Raw genomic sequence first — 15,272 nt, 5'->3', positions numbered from 1 at the left:
ATAGAAAACTCTAGTTGTTCAGACTTGGATATTTCGCAGACATTTTCTCCAAAGTGAACAAAATGAGACTGTCACTTCAAGGAAAACGATTCATACTATTTGTTGCCACTGATAAAATTTGAGCTGTCAAGCAAAAAATTAGAATTTTGGAAAACTCGTATCCACCACTGTGAGACTGACAGCTTTCCGATACTTAAAGACTCATCTGCTAAGAGGAGTGTTCATATTAGTACATGTGACTGTCGATACTGCATAATGCAATTTATCAACATCTGGTGGATCTGCATAACTCAGCGGATCACGATTTTCCAAAGGCCTAACCCGTTATATTACAAACCACACATGGGTAAAAGATACACCCAGAGTGCAACATAGACCAGTGGTTTTAATGTAACAGAGTACAAAGGGTTCAACGATACGGTTTTAGATTCTACACTGCAATTGGCCTTTAAAAAATCTACCACTTGTGGAGTTTCAGTGTAGGATCAAAGGAGAGCACGCCAACTCATAGGCTATGAAAGCACTCCTCCCTTTCCAACCTCGCATCTGTGTGAGGCTGGGTTTTCTTCATTTACTTCAACCCAAACAACAAAAACTGAAGGCATAAACATGAGAATCCAGCTGTGTTCTCTTAAGTGAGACACGTAAATATAAAATAACGTTAGTCTTTCATTAATCTTTTTTCTTTTGGAAGCAGTTATTTTCCATTAACATATGCTATTCATGTCAACCCATGTAATGGGTCTATTATTGGTAGTTATAAGCGAATTAAATAAATATTTCTAAAATTTCTTCATTTCAATTTCTAACATGATAAATATCTATAGATATATCCTTAATAAACAAACTCTTTTTACAGTTTTCAATAATTTTTAAGAATGTTAAGGCACTCAGATCAAAAGGTTTTACCATCACCAGTTTTGATAATAACTGTTTAAACAACACTGAAGGAGTTCCTACTTCATACTGTGCTAGGAACTGGAGAAGTAGATAAAAGGCAGCATCCCTAGCCTCAAAGAATTTCTAATTTCATGAAGAGTGTAATTCTCAATTATAACAATTTTACTGTAAAAAAGAAAAAAAAATTTCAACTTTCTTAGGAATGTATTTACATCTTGATGTTCTCAAGGGCAACTAACCTTGTATGTGGCACACAGCTGATATCTAAATACTTAGTGATTCAGTCTGAATCTACATAATATGCATTTGATTTGTGCATCAGAAAGTCCTATATCTGCCACATACTTAGGTACTGGGCATTGCCTAAGCATTTTTACATAGGATTCAGACACTGACTGCTCTTTATGGTGACAAAGGTGCTCCGTCCTTAGTGAAAAGACCCTGAAGTTACAGCAACAGTGCAGCCTTTCACTGAGACAAACCTTAGGAAATAAATTTTATTTTTAGGTCATATCATGGTTTTTAAGACAAATTTACTCTTCCAGATTTTATATCAAATAGTCTGGATAACAGGATGAGGGAAGAAACGGTAGGTTATTTCAGGAACAATCATAACATGAAAAAGAGATTCCCTTATTCTGCTTCCATAGCTCTAGAAGGCAGAACCGAAAGGTGGAAACTATAAGGAGCCTGAAAAAAAATGTGTTTTTACACACACACACACACACACACACACACACACACACACACACACACACACACTAGGGGCAGTAACTTAATTATCAATAAGTATGATGCTTGAGGGTCAGAGGTCAGACCTATTTTTCTATTTTCCCCCACTCTAACCCAAAGGAGACAGCATGTTTCCATCAGAAACAAATGGTGGGAGTTGAAACAGAGAGTGCAACCAGGGTGGGGTGTGGGTGGTCAATGTCCATCCAACTTCAAGTTGAGAAGCACCTGGCAGGAGGCAGAAGGCCTGTGTTAGTTCTGTGATTACCTGGGGCTCTTAAAGTAGGGTCCTAGCAAGCTCCTGGGTAGCAGTTCGTAAGTGAGCAGAGGATTTCCCACGTCGTCACTTAAGGATGCAACCCTCCCCGCCATTCCCAGCGCGTGGGGGTATAAAAGGCTGGGAGTAAGGAGAAGGCTGAGGTCGCACCTAAGTCCCGTCTTAGCACATCACATCTGAACCAAGCACACAGTGTTTTGACCCCAAATGCAGCTTCTTTGATCATTTTCCTGGATTTCTAACCCACTAACTTGCCCTCTGTCCCTTCTACAAAATGTATCTAATTGCTCAACCGGAAAAGCAATAGGAAAGCAACTCTTACCTGACTCCACAAAAAAACAAACAATTTAGATTTGCAGCAAATGAACTTTAAACATTTGTGTTCTCTGAAGCTTCTGCATATTCATCACCTCAAATGTCATGAAAATTCAATCTCTGCCTATATGACATAATACCACTTTGTGCATATTTTCCCCAGAATTTCCACAAATTCTGCCAATGCAAATGGCAACTGAATGACAATGATCTCAAAGGCAAACAGCCCTCTCTGGCTTATTTTGTCAGGGGAAGGGCACAAAGTGCAGGCTTCTGGACCCTCCTGTCTGAATTCTAGCACCTATACAACAGCTTCGTGCTCTTGTCCCGCACTCTAGAACTAGCTCACCAGTTCCTTCCACAGTTCGGTTTGGAATTAAACGTGGGTACACATTTGAAAACCGCACATCACATGTGAGCAGTACAGACTTATTTTACATTTTTAACATCATGTACGAGCTGTGGGAACATCTGGTGTTTTGCAAATTTGGCCAAATCCAGCTGCACTTCCTTTTCCAAACGTGTCCTCTGACATGTAAGGGTTGTATTTCAATTTGAATTTCTCTCGCTCTCTGTCTCTCTCTCTCTCTCTCTCTGGCACAGTACTGTGGGACTTCAAGCAAGCACTGTACCTAAACTTTATACTCTTCCTCTCTCAAAGGAAAACTGAAAGCTTGCCAATTAATAACATGAGGAAAAATAGCTAGACCAAAGATGTAAAATTAATTTTAAACGCTTCTCTCTCATTTTCCTATAGCTTGCCTGACTCAGTAGAAAACCATCTCTTTTTTTTATATTTATTTAAGCAATCTCTATCCCCAATGTGGGGCTCAAACCCATAACCCCAAGATCAAGAGTCACATGCTCTTTCCTACTGAACCAGCCAGGCGCCTCGAGATAGTTGACTACACAAGGGTATCTTGCTAAAGATGACACCATCTGAATGGAGAGAAAGCAATGCCATAGTTATTGACTCACTCTTTACTGGGTCAGCCAGACATGTTCTCCTCAGGAAAAGTGCACAGACAATTGGGTCATACGTTTTCAGGTGGTTGGAGAATGTGCTGTAACCGAAAGTCATCGGACTTGAAACATCATAGATAACAGCTCAAACTCGGAGTGGATTCTATGTCCACGTTTTACGTTGAATCCTGAGTAAATCACTGCTGCTGGAAATCTAGACTCATCTGTCCCCTTCCATACACACACTCACAATTAGCACGTGGCCTCGGCGATGGCATGCTACTCTTTGTCCTGCCCTCACATAAAGCATTGAAAACCCACATCAGGCTGAGGGGAAAGAAACGGCCTTAGAGTGAGCCCCCCCAGCCCCCCCACCCCCCCGTCTTCCTGGCTTCCTGCCTGGTCTGTTTGCTTGTCCAGCTCCTGTAGCCAGTTCATGGTCCCACCTCTGGAGCCTTTTCCTTGCACCTCAACTCCCCACTTGGTTCCTTCCCTTCCCTGCATGTGTACTTCCTTGGACTCCAGCCCTCTTCTCGTTCCGGGAGATTCCAAACCCAGGTTTGCTGGACTCTTGCCTTTTTCCCATACTTGCCAGGTTCCTGCCCACCCTTCTTTGTTCAGACTCAGCCCTGCTCTGGGCACATCCCAGGACAGGCTACTCCACTTGGACTGAATGTCCCCGGGGCTCTCTGGGCCCTGCTCCCCTACAGCTCCTACAATGGCCCCAGGCCCTTGACTCTAGCTGCTGGTTCCAGGGCTCCTCACATACAGTACAGTTCAGGGGTTAAGAGCAAGGACTCTGGAAAAAAGCCTTCTCAACTTCACTGTGGCTCCTCTATTACCAAATTAACTTTGTAGGCCTCACTTTCCTCACCTGTCAAAATGGGGGTAATAATATATCTGTACCACAGATTACTCAGCCACAAGGAGGGAGAGGTCTACCAGATTCCTCAGTCTAAACCACAGAGCTATTAAGTTGCAGGTTCAAAGTTCAAAACCAGGTTCAAAGGACTTGAAACACGTACTCTTTTCAAATATATGAGGCTATCTTCCTTTAAAATCATTTTTAGTTGCTTCCTTGGAAACAACAAAAACGATCATTTCCTTTGCATAGCAGTGCTTGTAAAATTTCTTGATTTTAATGTTTGTTTATTTTTGAGAGAGAAAGAGAGAAAATGTGAGCAGGGGAGGGGCAGAGAGAGGGAGACGCAGAATCCAAAGCAGGCTCCAGGCTCTGAGCTGTCAGCACAGAGCCCAATATGGGGCTCGAACTCGCAAACCGTGAGATCATGACCTGAGCTGAAGTCGGACGCTTAACCAACTGAGCCATCCAGGCATCCCTGCAGTGCTTGCAAAATTTAAAACCAAGTTATTAACTAAAGTGCTTGAGTTCTAATAGTCAGTGATGAGGTCCTTGGTTCCAACCACAACTGCTAATCGAATAAGTTAGTTAGAACTAGAATTCCCCACAGATGTTTGAACCTCTACCTGTATCAACCTCCAAATGAATGACTTGAATTCTTAGCCTTTACACTAAATTTTCAGGCTAATATGAGCCATGTGAAAAATACTTGTAATATAAAAAAACAAAAAACAAAAAACAAGGAATGCATCTCCAAAAGAGATTCAAAAGAACTGTATCTCCAAAACTCTCTTTTTTCCAAAAGAAAAAAAAAAGTACTCGCGATAGTGGGGCACCTGGATGGTTCAGTCTTAAGTGTCCGACTCTTGATTTCTGCTCAGGTCTTGATCTCATGGTTCGTGGGATCGAGCCCTGCATCAGGCTTGGGATTCTCTCTCTCCCTCTCTATCTGTCCCTACCCTGCTCACTCTCACTCTCAAAATAAATAAACTTTAAAAAAAAACAAAAGTTTAAAAGTACTTGTGATAGGGTACTGGGCAGACTTGCCAGCTTGGAGACGGGGAGAGCAGCAGCCAAGACCGGCAAGCAGAGGAGGAGAAAGTTCCAAAGGCAACAGAGCTCAGCAGTTGAGACCACAGGTGGGAGGTTTCTTCGGGAGAGACATTCCCCGCCACCAAACAGCGAGAATTTTGTTTTACAGTAAGGTCCCGAGACGGCAGGAAGAGAAGGAGAAGGACTCACATTATTTATTTACTCTGTATGAAACTAGGTATTGTTGAAGGATCCAGAGCAGGAATTGGGAGTCCAGTTAAAGGTGCTCAGACCTAATGTAGACATTAGAAAATGTCTACAGAGACTTCCGTGGATAATTCTATCACCAAGTCATACACTACATGGAATTCATGCAAAAATTTTTAGGGGCTCGATTTCACCACAGCTGAGCTGTCGGCCTGCCACTGAAAGCAGGTAATGTGGGTGGGGCACTGGACCTGCTTCCCGCTTCGCAACTGGAAAGAACAAGGTGGCGTATTCACTGTGACGCAGGAGAACCGTGACGTGTACAAGACGCACACGTGAATTAGAAAGAGTCAAGTCAGATTTAGACTACTTGCACATCTGGGCCAGAGGCAAATGATTTCCCAATTAGAACATCTCGCGCTTAGCCAAAAACGAAAACGTCAAACATGTTAAGTATTCTCCATCCCAAGAACGGAAACAAAAACAATCTACTGGATTTAAGAGCCGTTTTGGTTTCTTCTACAGCATTCAATGCCCTTTCAACGATCTTTTCAGTTACCTTGGTCACAGCTTTCGGAGAAAATGTAATGGCATCCACCACCGTGAGGAGGTCGCCCGGGTGGAGGCGATCAAAGTACTTCACGCAGACGTCATAGGCGCGGAGCCACTCGGGTGAGGACTCCGGGACTTGTTTAATGAGGTGCGGGTCTCCAGTCCAGAACAGCTTCTGCAGCCAGATGGCGTACAGAGAGCTCGGGGAAAGCATGTGTCCATCCTTTGCGGGGATTTTGGGAACAAGTTTGGAAATAGATAAGATATTTTGACTTGAAAGAACTGGCTCCAGGGCTTCAAGAGGATTCGTGCTGTCATCGGTCAGCTTTTTGTAATTAAGACCTAATGGAACGAAAAGAAAAAAAGGGAGTGGGTTCTTTCCAACATAAACATACAGGAGCTTTCACACACACACACACACACACACACACACACACACACACAGCCCTCTGGACTGCTGAAGGGAAAATTTTATCTACCAATTTATAGCAGATATTCTGTCGATTACAGAGATCAGAAGATGTGAGCTCCTGTCCCAGCCTGCGAGGCGGTCAGCTGTGCGGTCCTCCACAGGCCGCCCGCTTCCGCGTGCCTCAGGTTTCCTCAGGTGCCTCAGGCGTGCACACTGGAGAGGGCTTATCCCCTGGCTTCCTCCATCCTTCTACGTCCTTCCACGGCACCTATATTTCCTTTGACCAGCATGCTCATCGCACTGCATTCTATTTCCCCATAGTTCATCTGCCATCCCACCAACTACCTGCAGGCAGGGATGCAATTTTGCTCCTTTTCTTCCATCTGGTCCAGCTTCTAATTTGGCTACTCAGTAAACCACTGACAGACTGAAATAAATTCTCACAACTGTTTTAAGTATTGAATGAATATAGATTTCAAAGTAAATTATAAAGTATTATACAGGCTGGAGAGGTATTAATGTGTTTAATGTCTTAGTTAGGAGCTTAGAGAGACAGGGATACCATTCTAAAGACTGCCACCATTTATCAAAGGTGCAAATGCTCTTATTTTAAGGGTTTCACGCATCCTTAAAACACAGAGTCTCCAGTGAGGTGAAATTCGGCCAAATTGCCAAATGTGAAGTGTCCCAGCCCCGTCCTCTCTATAGATAAAATAGAACCACTGGGAGTAGGGAACAGACCTCTGGAGGATTAGTCAAAAACTCCAGATCTCAGCACCAGGCCTACTGTAAGACAAAGTCAATGTGTGACTTTCAATAGGTCTCTTATAGTTTCTTTGGTATTTAATTCCTTAAACAGTAAGTAAAGGAGTTGCAAAGATAATAACTAAAGTCAATTAGCATCAGATCCTGTGATTTCTGATCTCTGCCAGTCACAAAATGCACAAACATGACTGTGCACAAAAAAATTAATTCCTGGCTTTAGTTTAAAGAATGTGTTCAAGCAGGGAAAGGATCGTCTTACCTGCAGCAACGACCTTAAATTTCTTCAGCAGCCGAATGTGCGTTTCTGGCTTAATGGCATATTGCCCCAAATCTGCACAGCCACAGCTTTCCAGAAGAGAGAAATAATATAGCAACCTTTCGTGATCAAAGCCACCTATAGCGGGGTAAATATACTTGACCATGTGCTTGTGAAAGGCTTCAGGATCAGTCTTCAAAGTCTCAAAGAGATGAAGGGCTTGGGCTCGATTTTCAATTTCTACTGTGGACAAACTGAAATTAAGGACAAAGAAATTGTGTTAAGGTTTGGTCCCTTTAGTAAACAATTTGCTGTTGTTTTTTTTTCCCCTGACTGAAAAAGACAGGCCGCTTCTTACAAGTCCCTTCTTCTTGTCAATCAATTTCAGCAAACCACCAGAATGTGGGCTGTTTATACAAGGGCAAATAGGAGTGTTAAATGCTTAGTATTATACAATTTTCGCATCCTCTCATATGGGTCACAGCAACCCTGTGAAGTAGGGTTCACATTCCTTCAGATGGGAGAGTCACCCAACGCTTAACATCCAGGAGATGAACCCAGACTTGTCAGCTTCCGTTATGCATTATTTATTCATGTCACAAGAAACACTTAAAATCTGAGCTTCATTATAGAAATGTAAACAACCTTATTGTTTTAGGAATTTAGGAAATGGTGGGGTAGAAGAAACAAGTCCAACTTTGAGGCATATAAGTTTGACACCCAAGAGCCCCGAACTGCTATTCAATACACCCACATTTGATACTGTGTTCAAAGAGAATTAAAATGGGAAAGAACAGATATGTTCACTTGACTTATCTGTGGTAATGAATGCCATTAGAATGAACACACTTCTTGGTATTTTCACCGTGATTTAGAGGTCTTTATAATGTAATAAAAAAAGGTCATTTAAGGTTAAAGTACTGCAAACAATTTTTAAGGAGTCTTAGTTTGGTCAATCAGTTTTTATTTCCGGGGGTAAAGGGGAAGACTTAATTTTGGTCTTGGCTTCTCCCCGGACAGAACATAATGCCTCCAGCCCAGTGTAACCCTGATGCCCCGTGCAGAGTAAGTCAGCACTCATAGAAATGTCCAGTCTCCGGGGCATTCAGCAGTAGCATACAAAGGCTGCGAGGGGTGCCAGGGAGACTTCTGGCGGAATCAAAGTTAGATCACATACAACTGAAAAGCAGCATCTCTGAAATATGATGCCCTATTTAATGGAATTCCCACTTTTAGGAAGTGCCAAGACATGTTTTTTGGTTTAAGGACATAAAGTTAATACAAATTATGTTTTAAAATTTTTATAAGGGTGTGAGGATACTTGGGATACCAGCAGCAATCCATAAAGTGAAAATATCAAGTAATTTTTTTAAATACTCTTTTAACTGTCACTTCTCGAGAAACTCTGTTTTTCTATTAAGACACAGTTCAAACATCTATAAAAATGTCCCCAGTCTATAAAAATGTCCCCGACTGCCTCCTCTGAGCATCCTTCTCTTCTGGCACTCATAACGTGCTGTGACTTTTCATTACCTTGTCTGTCTCCCTCACTAGGCTACGTACCACTTGATGGAAAAGATGATACCCTATCTTCATCTTTAGTTTCTTAGTTCCAAACACCAGTGTGTGGTAAAAAGGAAACATTCAACATGTGTCTTATGAATGCCAAACAGATGGGTGGATGAACAAAACGTAGGTGTCCTCCAGGGACTAGGCAACCCTGCTCGTCGCTGGGCGAGAGTATAAAGATTTACAACAGGGGCGCCTGGGTGGCTGAGTCGGTTAAGCGTCCAACTGTTGCTTTCAGCTCAGGTTATGATCTCATGGCTCCTGGGTTTGAGCCACACTTCCAGCGTGGAGCTTGGCTGGGATTCTCTCTCTCTCCCTGTCTCTCAAAATAAATAAATAAACTTAAAAGAAAAAAAAAAAAAAGATTGACAACACAGAGCTCTACCCAGCAGTTTGAAAAGCTAGTTGAGTTCTAAATACTTAAGAGTTAAAGCACAATGCAAAATAATGGTAAGGACAAAGGCCACACAACCATATTCTAATTAACAGTAGGATCACTAAAGCTGTATCTTGAGAGGAGGTAAATGTCAATGTTAACAGAAGGCTTACTGAAGGAAGCACTTGAGCTTGGCACTGAAAAAAGGAATGAAGCAAAAAGAGTTTAACAGAGGTATCGAGACAAGAAAGCACAAGGTCTGTACAACAAATGAGTATAAATGAATGGCTGGTCAGAAAGCAACCTTGATACTATCACTATTCAAAGTATGCAATGTCACCTCTGAAATATACTGTACGCTCAGTCGTGTATGAACGCGATTCACAGAATTTCTGATGTTTCTGCATAATTTGTAAAACGAAGTCTGCAGTAAACAGCAAACCGTGTAACCCCATGAAGACAGGTCATATGGATGAAAACTTGCAGGCAGAACAGCATGCCAATGGAGGGGGTAGGGGAACACACATGCACTTCTTAGGCTGATTCCTAAGCAAGGCAAGTGAAATCTAAGTAATTACCAACCTACAGACGAGAGACTGCCATCAGAGAGGTTAAGCGACCTGCTTAAGACAAAGGGTCCACATCTGTTTGGACTTGGCGTGTGTTCTGCTCAGCTCATCACAAAGTAGCCTTTGACTAATGAAGGTCAAGTGTCTGCAGTACCAACCATGTCAAAAACAGGAGTTTTTCTGTAATGAACATTAGTTCTCTCTCCCAGTGGCAATACTCTCAAAGAGTTCTCCTGTCATACTTCATTCTTAACACCCTGATAAACAGAATACTTGAGATAGACTCATCTACAAAGTGGTCAGTGATTAAGCCCTAACAGTTTTAGTTCACTGGTGATTGGCTTCATTCTGAATATAGTCTCTCCTAACCAACACGACTTTCCCCTTTGCCCACCCACTTATTCTTCTGTGCCTACAATTCGGTTTGTCCGATGTGCAATTTTACCTACTTATCTCGTCAAGAGAGATCTGGAATACCTTTAGTGATACATGATTAAATGCCAAAACCTGCCTCTTCAGTAAATTACAATGTGCTAAGATCTTTTATAGACGCCAGTAATCAATAACCCATTTTAATAGTTTCCACTGAAAGAAGCTGTTATCTTCCCTTTGGAACAAGAAATGAAAACTCTGCTTGGAAAACAATTCCAAAGAACCCACATTCAAGAGAATACGAAGAAATACCATGAGACCACTATGGACTTTTCACTAATCAAATTAATGATTACCCTTGAAAACAGTTTAAGTACTTTATCTTGAGCCAAGTTTTAGCCATAAAGCAGCTTATGTATATAATGCATATTTAACTTTCAGAGATTAACTAAAGGAAGAAACTAGCATGAGTTGTACCCGGTGCACAAGGAATAAATTAATAGCACTAATCCTTTGATTAGTGTTCTGTAATGGCTTCAAGTTGTCAATCACCCAAAAACGTGATTCAAGAACAGCATGTATTGAAAGAACTTATATTCAAATAGGAAAACAAATTTATTTAAATATGTTTTTCTTTACTCAGTCTGAGACTGATTGATAATAAAGTTCTATTACCTGTCTGAACAATACCGAGAAGAGGAAAGGAAGGAAAAAGGACGGTGGGACAGGAGAAGGCAGACGGCAGCTGGGAAAGGCAGAGACAAAGGGATGGGGATATGGCTTCACACAGTCCAGATGTACTAACTTCCAGGCATTTCCGCCAAAGACTAATCCTAAAAGTTTAAAGACATATGGGTCCAAATTCATGACCCGGATCATGAGCGAACAGGGTTCCTCCACTGATGCCTGTGCAAAGAGACAATTCTACCCTCTAAGTTATAACTACTCTGACCTGAGGGAAACAATCCAAGGTATTTACCACACAAATGCTCAGAATGAACTTGACGTGGCCGACTTGATGTGCAATGCTGCCTGACAGTTGCACATGGGACTACAAAGAGAAAATAAGGTCAAAATAGTCGTGGCATTTTTCAGTTTTGCCAACATTTTGGCCAAGTCTTTGTAAAATGAAAAATGGAATTTAATTTTACAAGTTCACCTACACGGTTGATGAGATGACCAATAATGAGCATCTCTGTCTATTTCTTGTCATACAACTACTCAGATCCTCTGCGGAATGTTGTATATGAACAGAGCATGATGGGGCAGGCCATGAGAATAGGCTTTGTCTCCTCTACAACGACAATCCTGACACCTTAGATTTTCACTGGTTTACATAGTCTCATATTATTACCTAACAAAAAAATATTTTCAAAGACATCACAGCACAGAAATAGATGAATAGGTACCATTTACTGAGCATTTAGATGTTAAGTGCCATGTCAGATCATTTATTTCTCACAAAGCAGATACCTTATAATTAATGTTGACTTGAAAAATAAATATTCAAAGATAAGACGTACAATGTTGGGCTAATACTGGTCATAGGATGGGTTTGGTGTATATGATCTGTTTCCAGAATTAACAACAGCTGTTTTTTGAGCACCTACCACATGTCAGGTATTTTGTATAAATCTCTGAAATCTCACAGCAGTCCAGTCAAATGGAATGAGAAAACTCATTTTGCAGGCAAGGAAACCTAATACATACAGGGCTGAAGCAACGTGTCTACCTGGCAAGAACACTTTAGTAGGAAGTCACAGAGCCAGAGTTTGAACCCAGGATTCAGAGTCTGAGCACTTTCCACCAGATGGAAACAAGCCAAAGTGCATTGTCTTGCTTACATTTTATGCCAGTGTCAGGAGCTTTTGACAATTTGGGAGAGAAGTGGCCTTAATGGTCACAACATGGAAAGGAAGGTTGCAGATGTACGCAAGGAACGGCTTCCATTTTGGTAATGGTGGTAATCAGTTCTTCCATTCTTAGGAATGGCAGGTTTCTTCTTAGGCACAATGCAAATCAGAGTGTGGGTCATGATCCACAACCCCCTGCCCTTAGGCCAAAAGAAAGATCAAAACCAAATTTAACGACTACAGAAGGCCTATGACCTGAATATCTATATTCCAACTTTCTACTCTAATATGGATTTTTTTTTCCTGGTCCTGAGTTTTTATTTTATCCTAATTTTCAATGTTACGAGCTACTTTTAGTAAGCCGAGCTACCTTAAATCCTCTCTCTATACGCTAACTATTCTCACACTAACTCCTCAACCAAGCCAGGCTTCCTTAAGGGAGGAGACAGAGAAAAGGCCACGATTTAGAATCCTTTACAGTGTGGCCGTGTGGACACAATTCTGCCTCTGAGCAGCAGCAATCCTGGGACACAAGTCCTGTGTATCTTCTGTTTCAATTCAGAAAGAGACAGATGCCTTACAGTTTATTCATCCTCCCACAGCTAGAACTTGCCCTGGTTCATCCCTGTACCTGAGAACAAAAGAATCCTACCAAAGAATATGAAACTGATTGTGAAAAATAGAAGAGTGCAGGCAGGTTCCATGCGCCAGGGGGCCCCTTGCCACGCGTCTAAAGGAGACTGAGAAGGCGGTATCATGATCTCTGACACTTGGGTAATCACCTGGTGATTCAAAGGTGGCTATCAGAGTGAAATGAAAATGCAGGATGCAGGCCTTCAGATCTGCTGTTTGATTAAGAAGGGAAACAACGGAAAGTGTCACCAAGGATGACAGTCGAAGGGAGTTCTGGCCCCTACTTACTTCTCCTGTGCTAAGGTGCCATGTGCTCCAGCCACAATGGTTTTCCTTTAGTTATGCAAAATACCAAGATCTTTCCTGCTCCAGAACCCGTTCCCTCTGCCTAGACTGCTATCTACAACTTGTGCACTTCCTTTATGGTACTTACTAGGACTAGCAATTTACTTTTTGGCTATTTTCAAGTGCGTGCATGCATGTGTGCATATGTGTGTGAGTGTGTGTGTGTGTGTGTGTTGAGAGTGGGCACATCTCCCCTATTACAATATAAGCTTTGTGAAGGTAATAATGTGTCTGTCTCATTCAGCACTTAAACCTAAGCTTAGAATAGGAAGACACTATAAAAATAATAACATGTAGTGAGTGAACAAATGTGGTACTATTCAATCGTCTAGAAGCATCCTCTGGTATTTTAAAAATGATCTTGTGTCCAAAACTTAAAGATGCTCACAGAGTCAGCAGAATTGACAAGAATAATAACAGGAATAACGCAACAGTATGACAGAGCCGCCAGGCTATATACTTTCCACAGATCCTCTCTTACCTTTACAACCTTACAAGGCAAGGATAATGGTCGGATCACTGAGGAAACAATGACTCAAGAGGATTAAGAGGCTTGCTCACAGCTACATAGTTGGGGTTATGGGCAGCAGATGTGGACCAAATGTGGCCAGACTCCAAAACCCGTGCCCTCATGCTAAGCCACACATACACTGGTAGTTGATGGTATAAGTATTTCTGCTGGTCTCTTCTAAAACGTCCCTCTTCTAAAACATCCAGAACAGCCCAGAAGTGAAGTTGGCCACCGAGGCCGTAATGAGTGATAGATATACATCAGCCCTGAGCATGGGGAGCTGAACATGCCCTGCAGAACAGCCGGGGTGTGCCAGCTGGAAGGGACGCCAGGCACACGTGGCCACTCAAAGTCATCACTGATATTTACAATGACTAAGAAGAAAACAATGGGGCGCGGGGGAAATAAGGGGAAGAAGGAGACCAAGAATTCAAGTATGGGTGTTTACGATGATTATCTCCTTCTCACAGGAGTGAAATTCCAGGAATAACTGCCAGTAATGATGTACTGGTCATGTGAAAAGGGGTGCAGGTTTGATATTTTACCGTGAAGTCATTTAATTTTTGTTATCCCTTAGAGTTGAGGAAAATAAATTCCCGAGAACTGAATTACCTTGCATCGGGACATACAGCTAGAGACTGACAGTTAGTATTTGATCCAGCTACGGTGATTTGAAGGCTTATGCTCCACTGCATAATGCTGCCTCACCCAAGACGGTGTGCGCCCCTCTGTATGTGAGCTGGGCAGGGAATATCTCCAAACTCAACCAACAGGAAAGAGAATGTAAAATTACAGGAAAATCAACTTTTCAGGGAAAATGACTTTTTAAAGGGACAGAAAAGCAAAAATCTTCAGGAAAGGAACATTATTTTTCTGACCTATTAACTTCTCATAGGCATTGACTCAACAAGTAAATGTTGGGCAATCTCTATTCTATTAACAAGGCTGGTTTCAAATGCCTGTCTTACCAAGTGTGATTAAACAGTAAGGCGAACCACATCTTTTAAGTAAGGAATGAGGGGCACCAAACACCACTTGCTAAATCAATATTAGGTGTTTTGTCACTCACGAGTAATGATGCCAGGCGGTAATGATTTCCTGCTTTTGTAATTGCTGTGCGTCTCCATAATCACACTGCTATCAGATATAATGATATGCTGTGAACAGTCTTGCACGTTACTAGATTGCCTGATAATTTATAATAAATTCAGACCAATGGACCAATCCTGCTTATATAGATATGATACCCTTTTATGTAACATTCAATGAAAGGAAAAAGATATTTAATAAAATGCCAAGATATTTTTTAAATGCCAATGTGCATAACAAACATTTATTTGAACCTATTACTGGACTTTAAAAACGGTGCAGTGCAATATTTATCACAGATAAGACTATCACCCGTGTGGTCATTTGTTTAGCATCATCCAATTATAATCTGTCGCCCACACTAGACTACAGGTTCCAAGACAGCTGGGATGCCAGTGTTTGCTGACTACTGTAACCTGAGTATCAACACTGTTCCTGGTACACGGTAGATTCTCAATAAAAGCAAACAAACAAACAAAAGAAACCTCTGAATAGACACACCAACATTACAGTAACTCAGGGCTATTATTACTGAAAAACAAAAACTAATAAGCTGTTGTTGGAATATGGGTGTATCAGGAGACATATAAAGAGAGAATGTACAGATGTTGGTCTACTCCAGGTCAAAAGGAAAGGTGAAACTGCACTTCACAAGGTCAAGATCCTTCTAAAGTAGAACTGA

The 15,272-nt window shown here is 41.7% G+C and overlaps 1 protein-coding gene across 5 annotated transcripts in view; it reads right to left on the bottom strand.

Annotated features, from left to right (window-relative positions):
• NBAS (NBAS subunit of NRZ tethering complex) overlaps positions 1-15,272 on the bottom strand; it is a 328,450-nt gene that overhangs the window by 83,602 nt on the left and 229,576 nt on the right. For all 5 annotated transcript variants that reach the window (XM_042982471.1, XM_042982472.1, XM_007080697.3 and 2 more), the window contains 2 exons: positions 7,277-7,527; positions 5,848-6,182 (listed from right to left, as the gene is read on the bottom strand). In XM_042982471.1, the coding sequence (XP_042838405.1) occupies positions 5,848-6,182; positions 7,277-7,527 (586 nt within the window). The remainder of the gene's footprint in view (positions 1-5,847; positions 6,183-7,276; positions 7,528-15,272) is intronic.

Source organism: Panthera tigris, chromosome A3, assembly GCF_018350195.1.
Source record: "Panthera tigris isolate Pti1 chromosome A3, P.tigris_Pti1_mat1.1, whole genome shotgun sequence".
In the NCBI taxonomy this organism is placed as follows: domain Eukaryota; kingdom Metazoa; phylum Chordata; class Mammalia; order Carnivora; family Felidae; genus Panthera; species Panthera tigris.
This window is presented reverse-complemented; position numbering and strand designations above follow the sequence as displayed.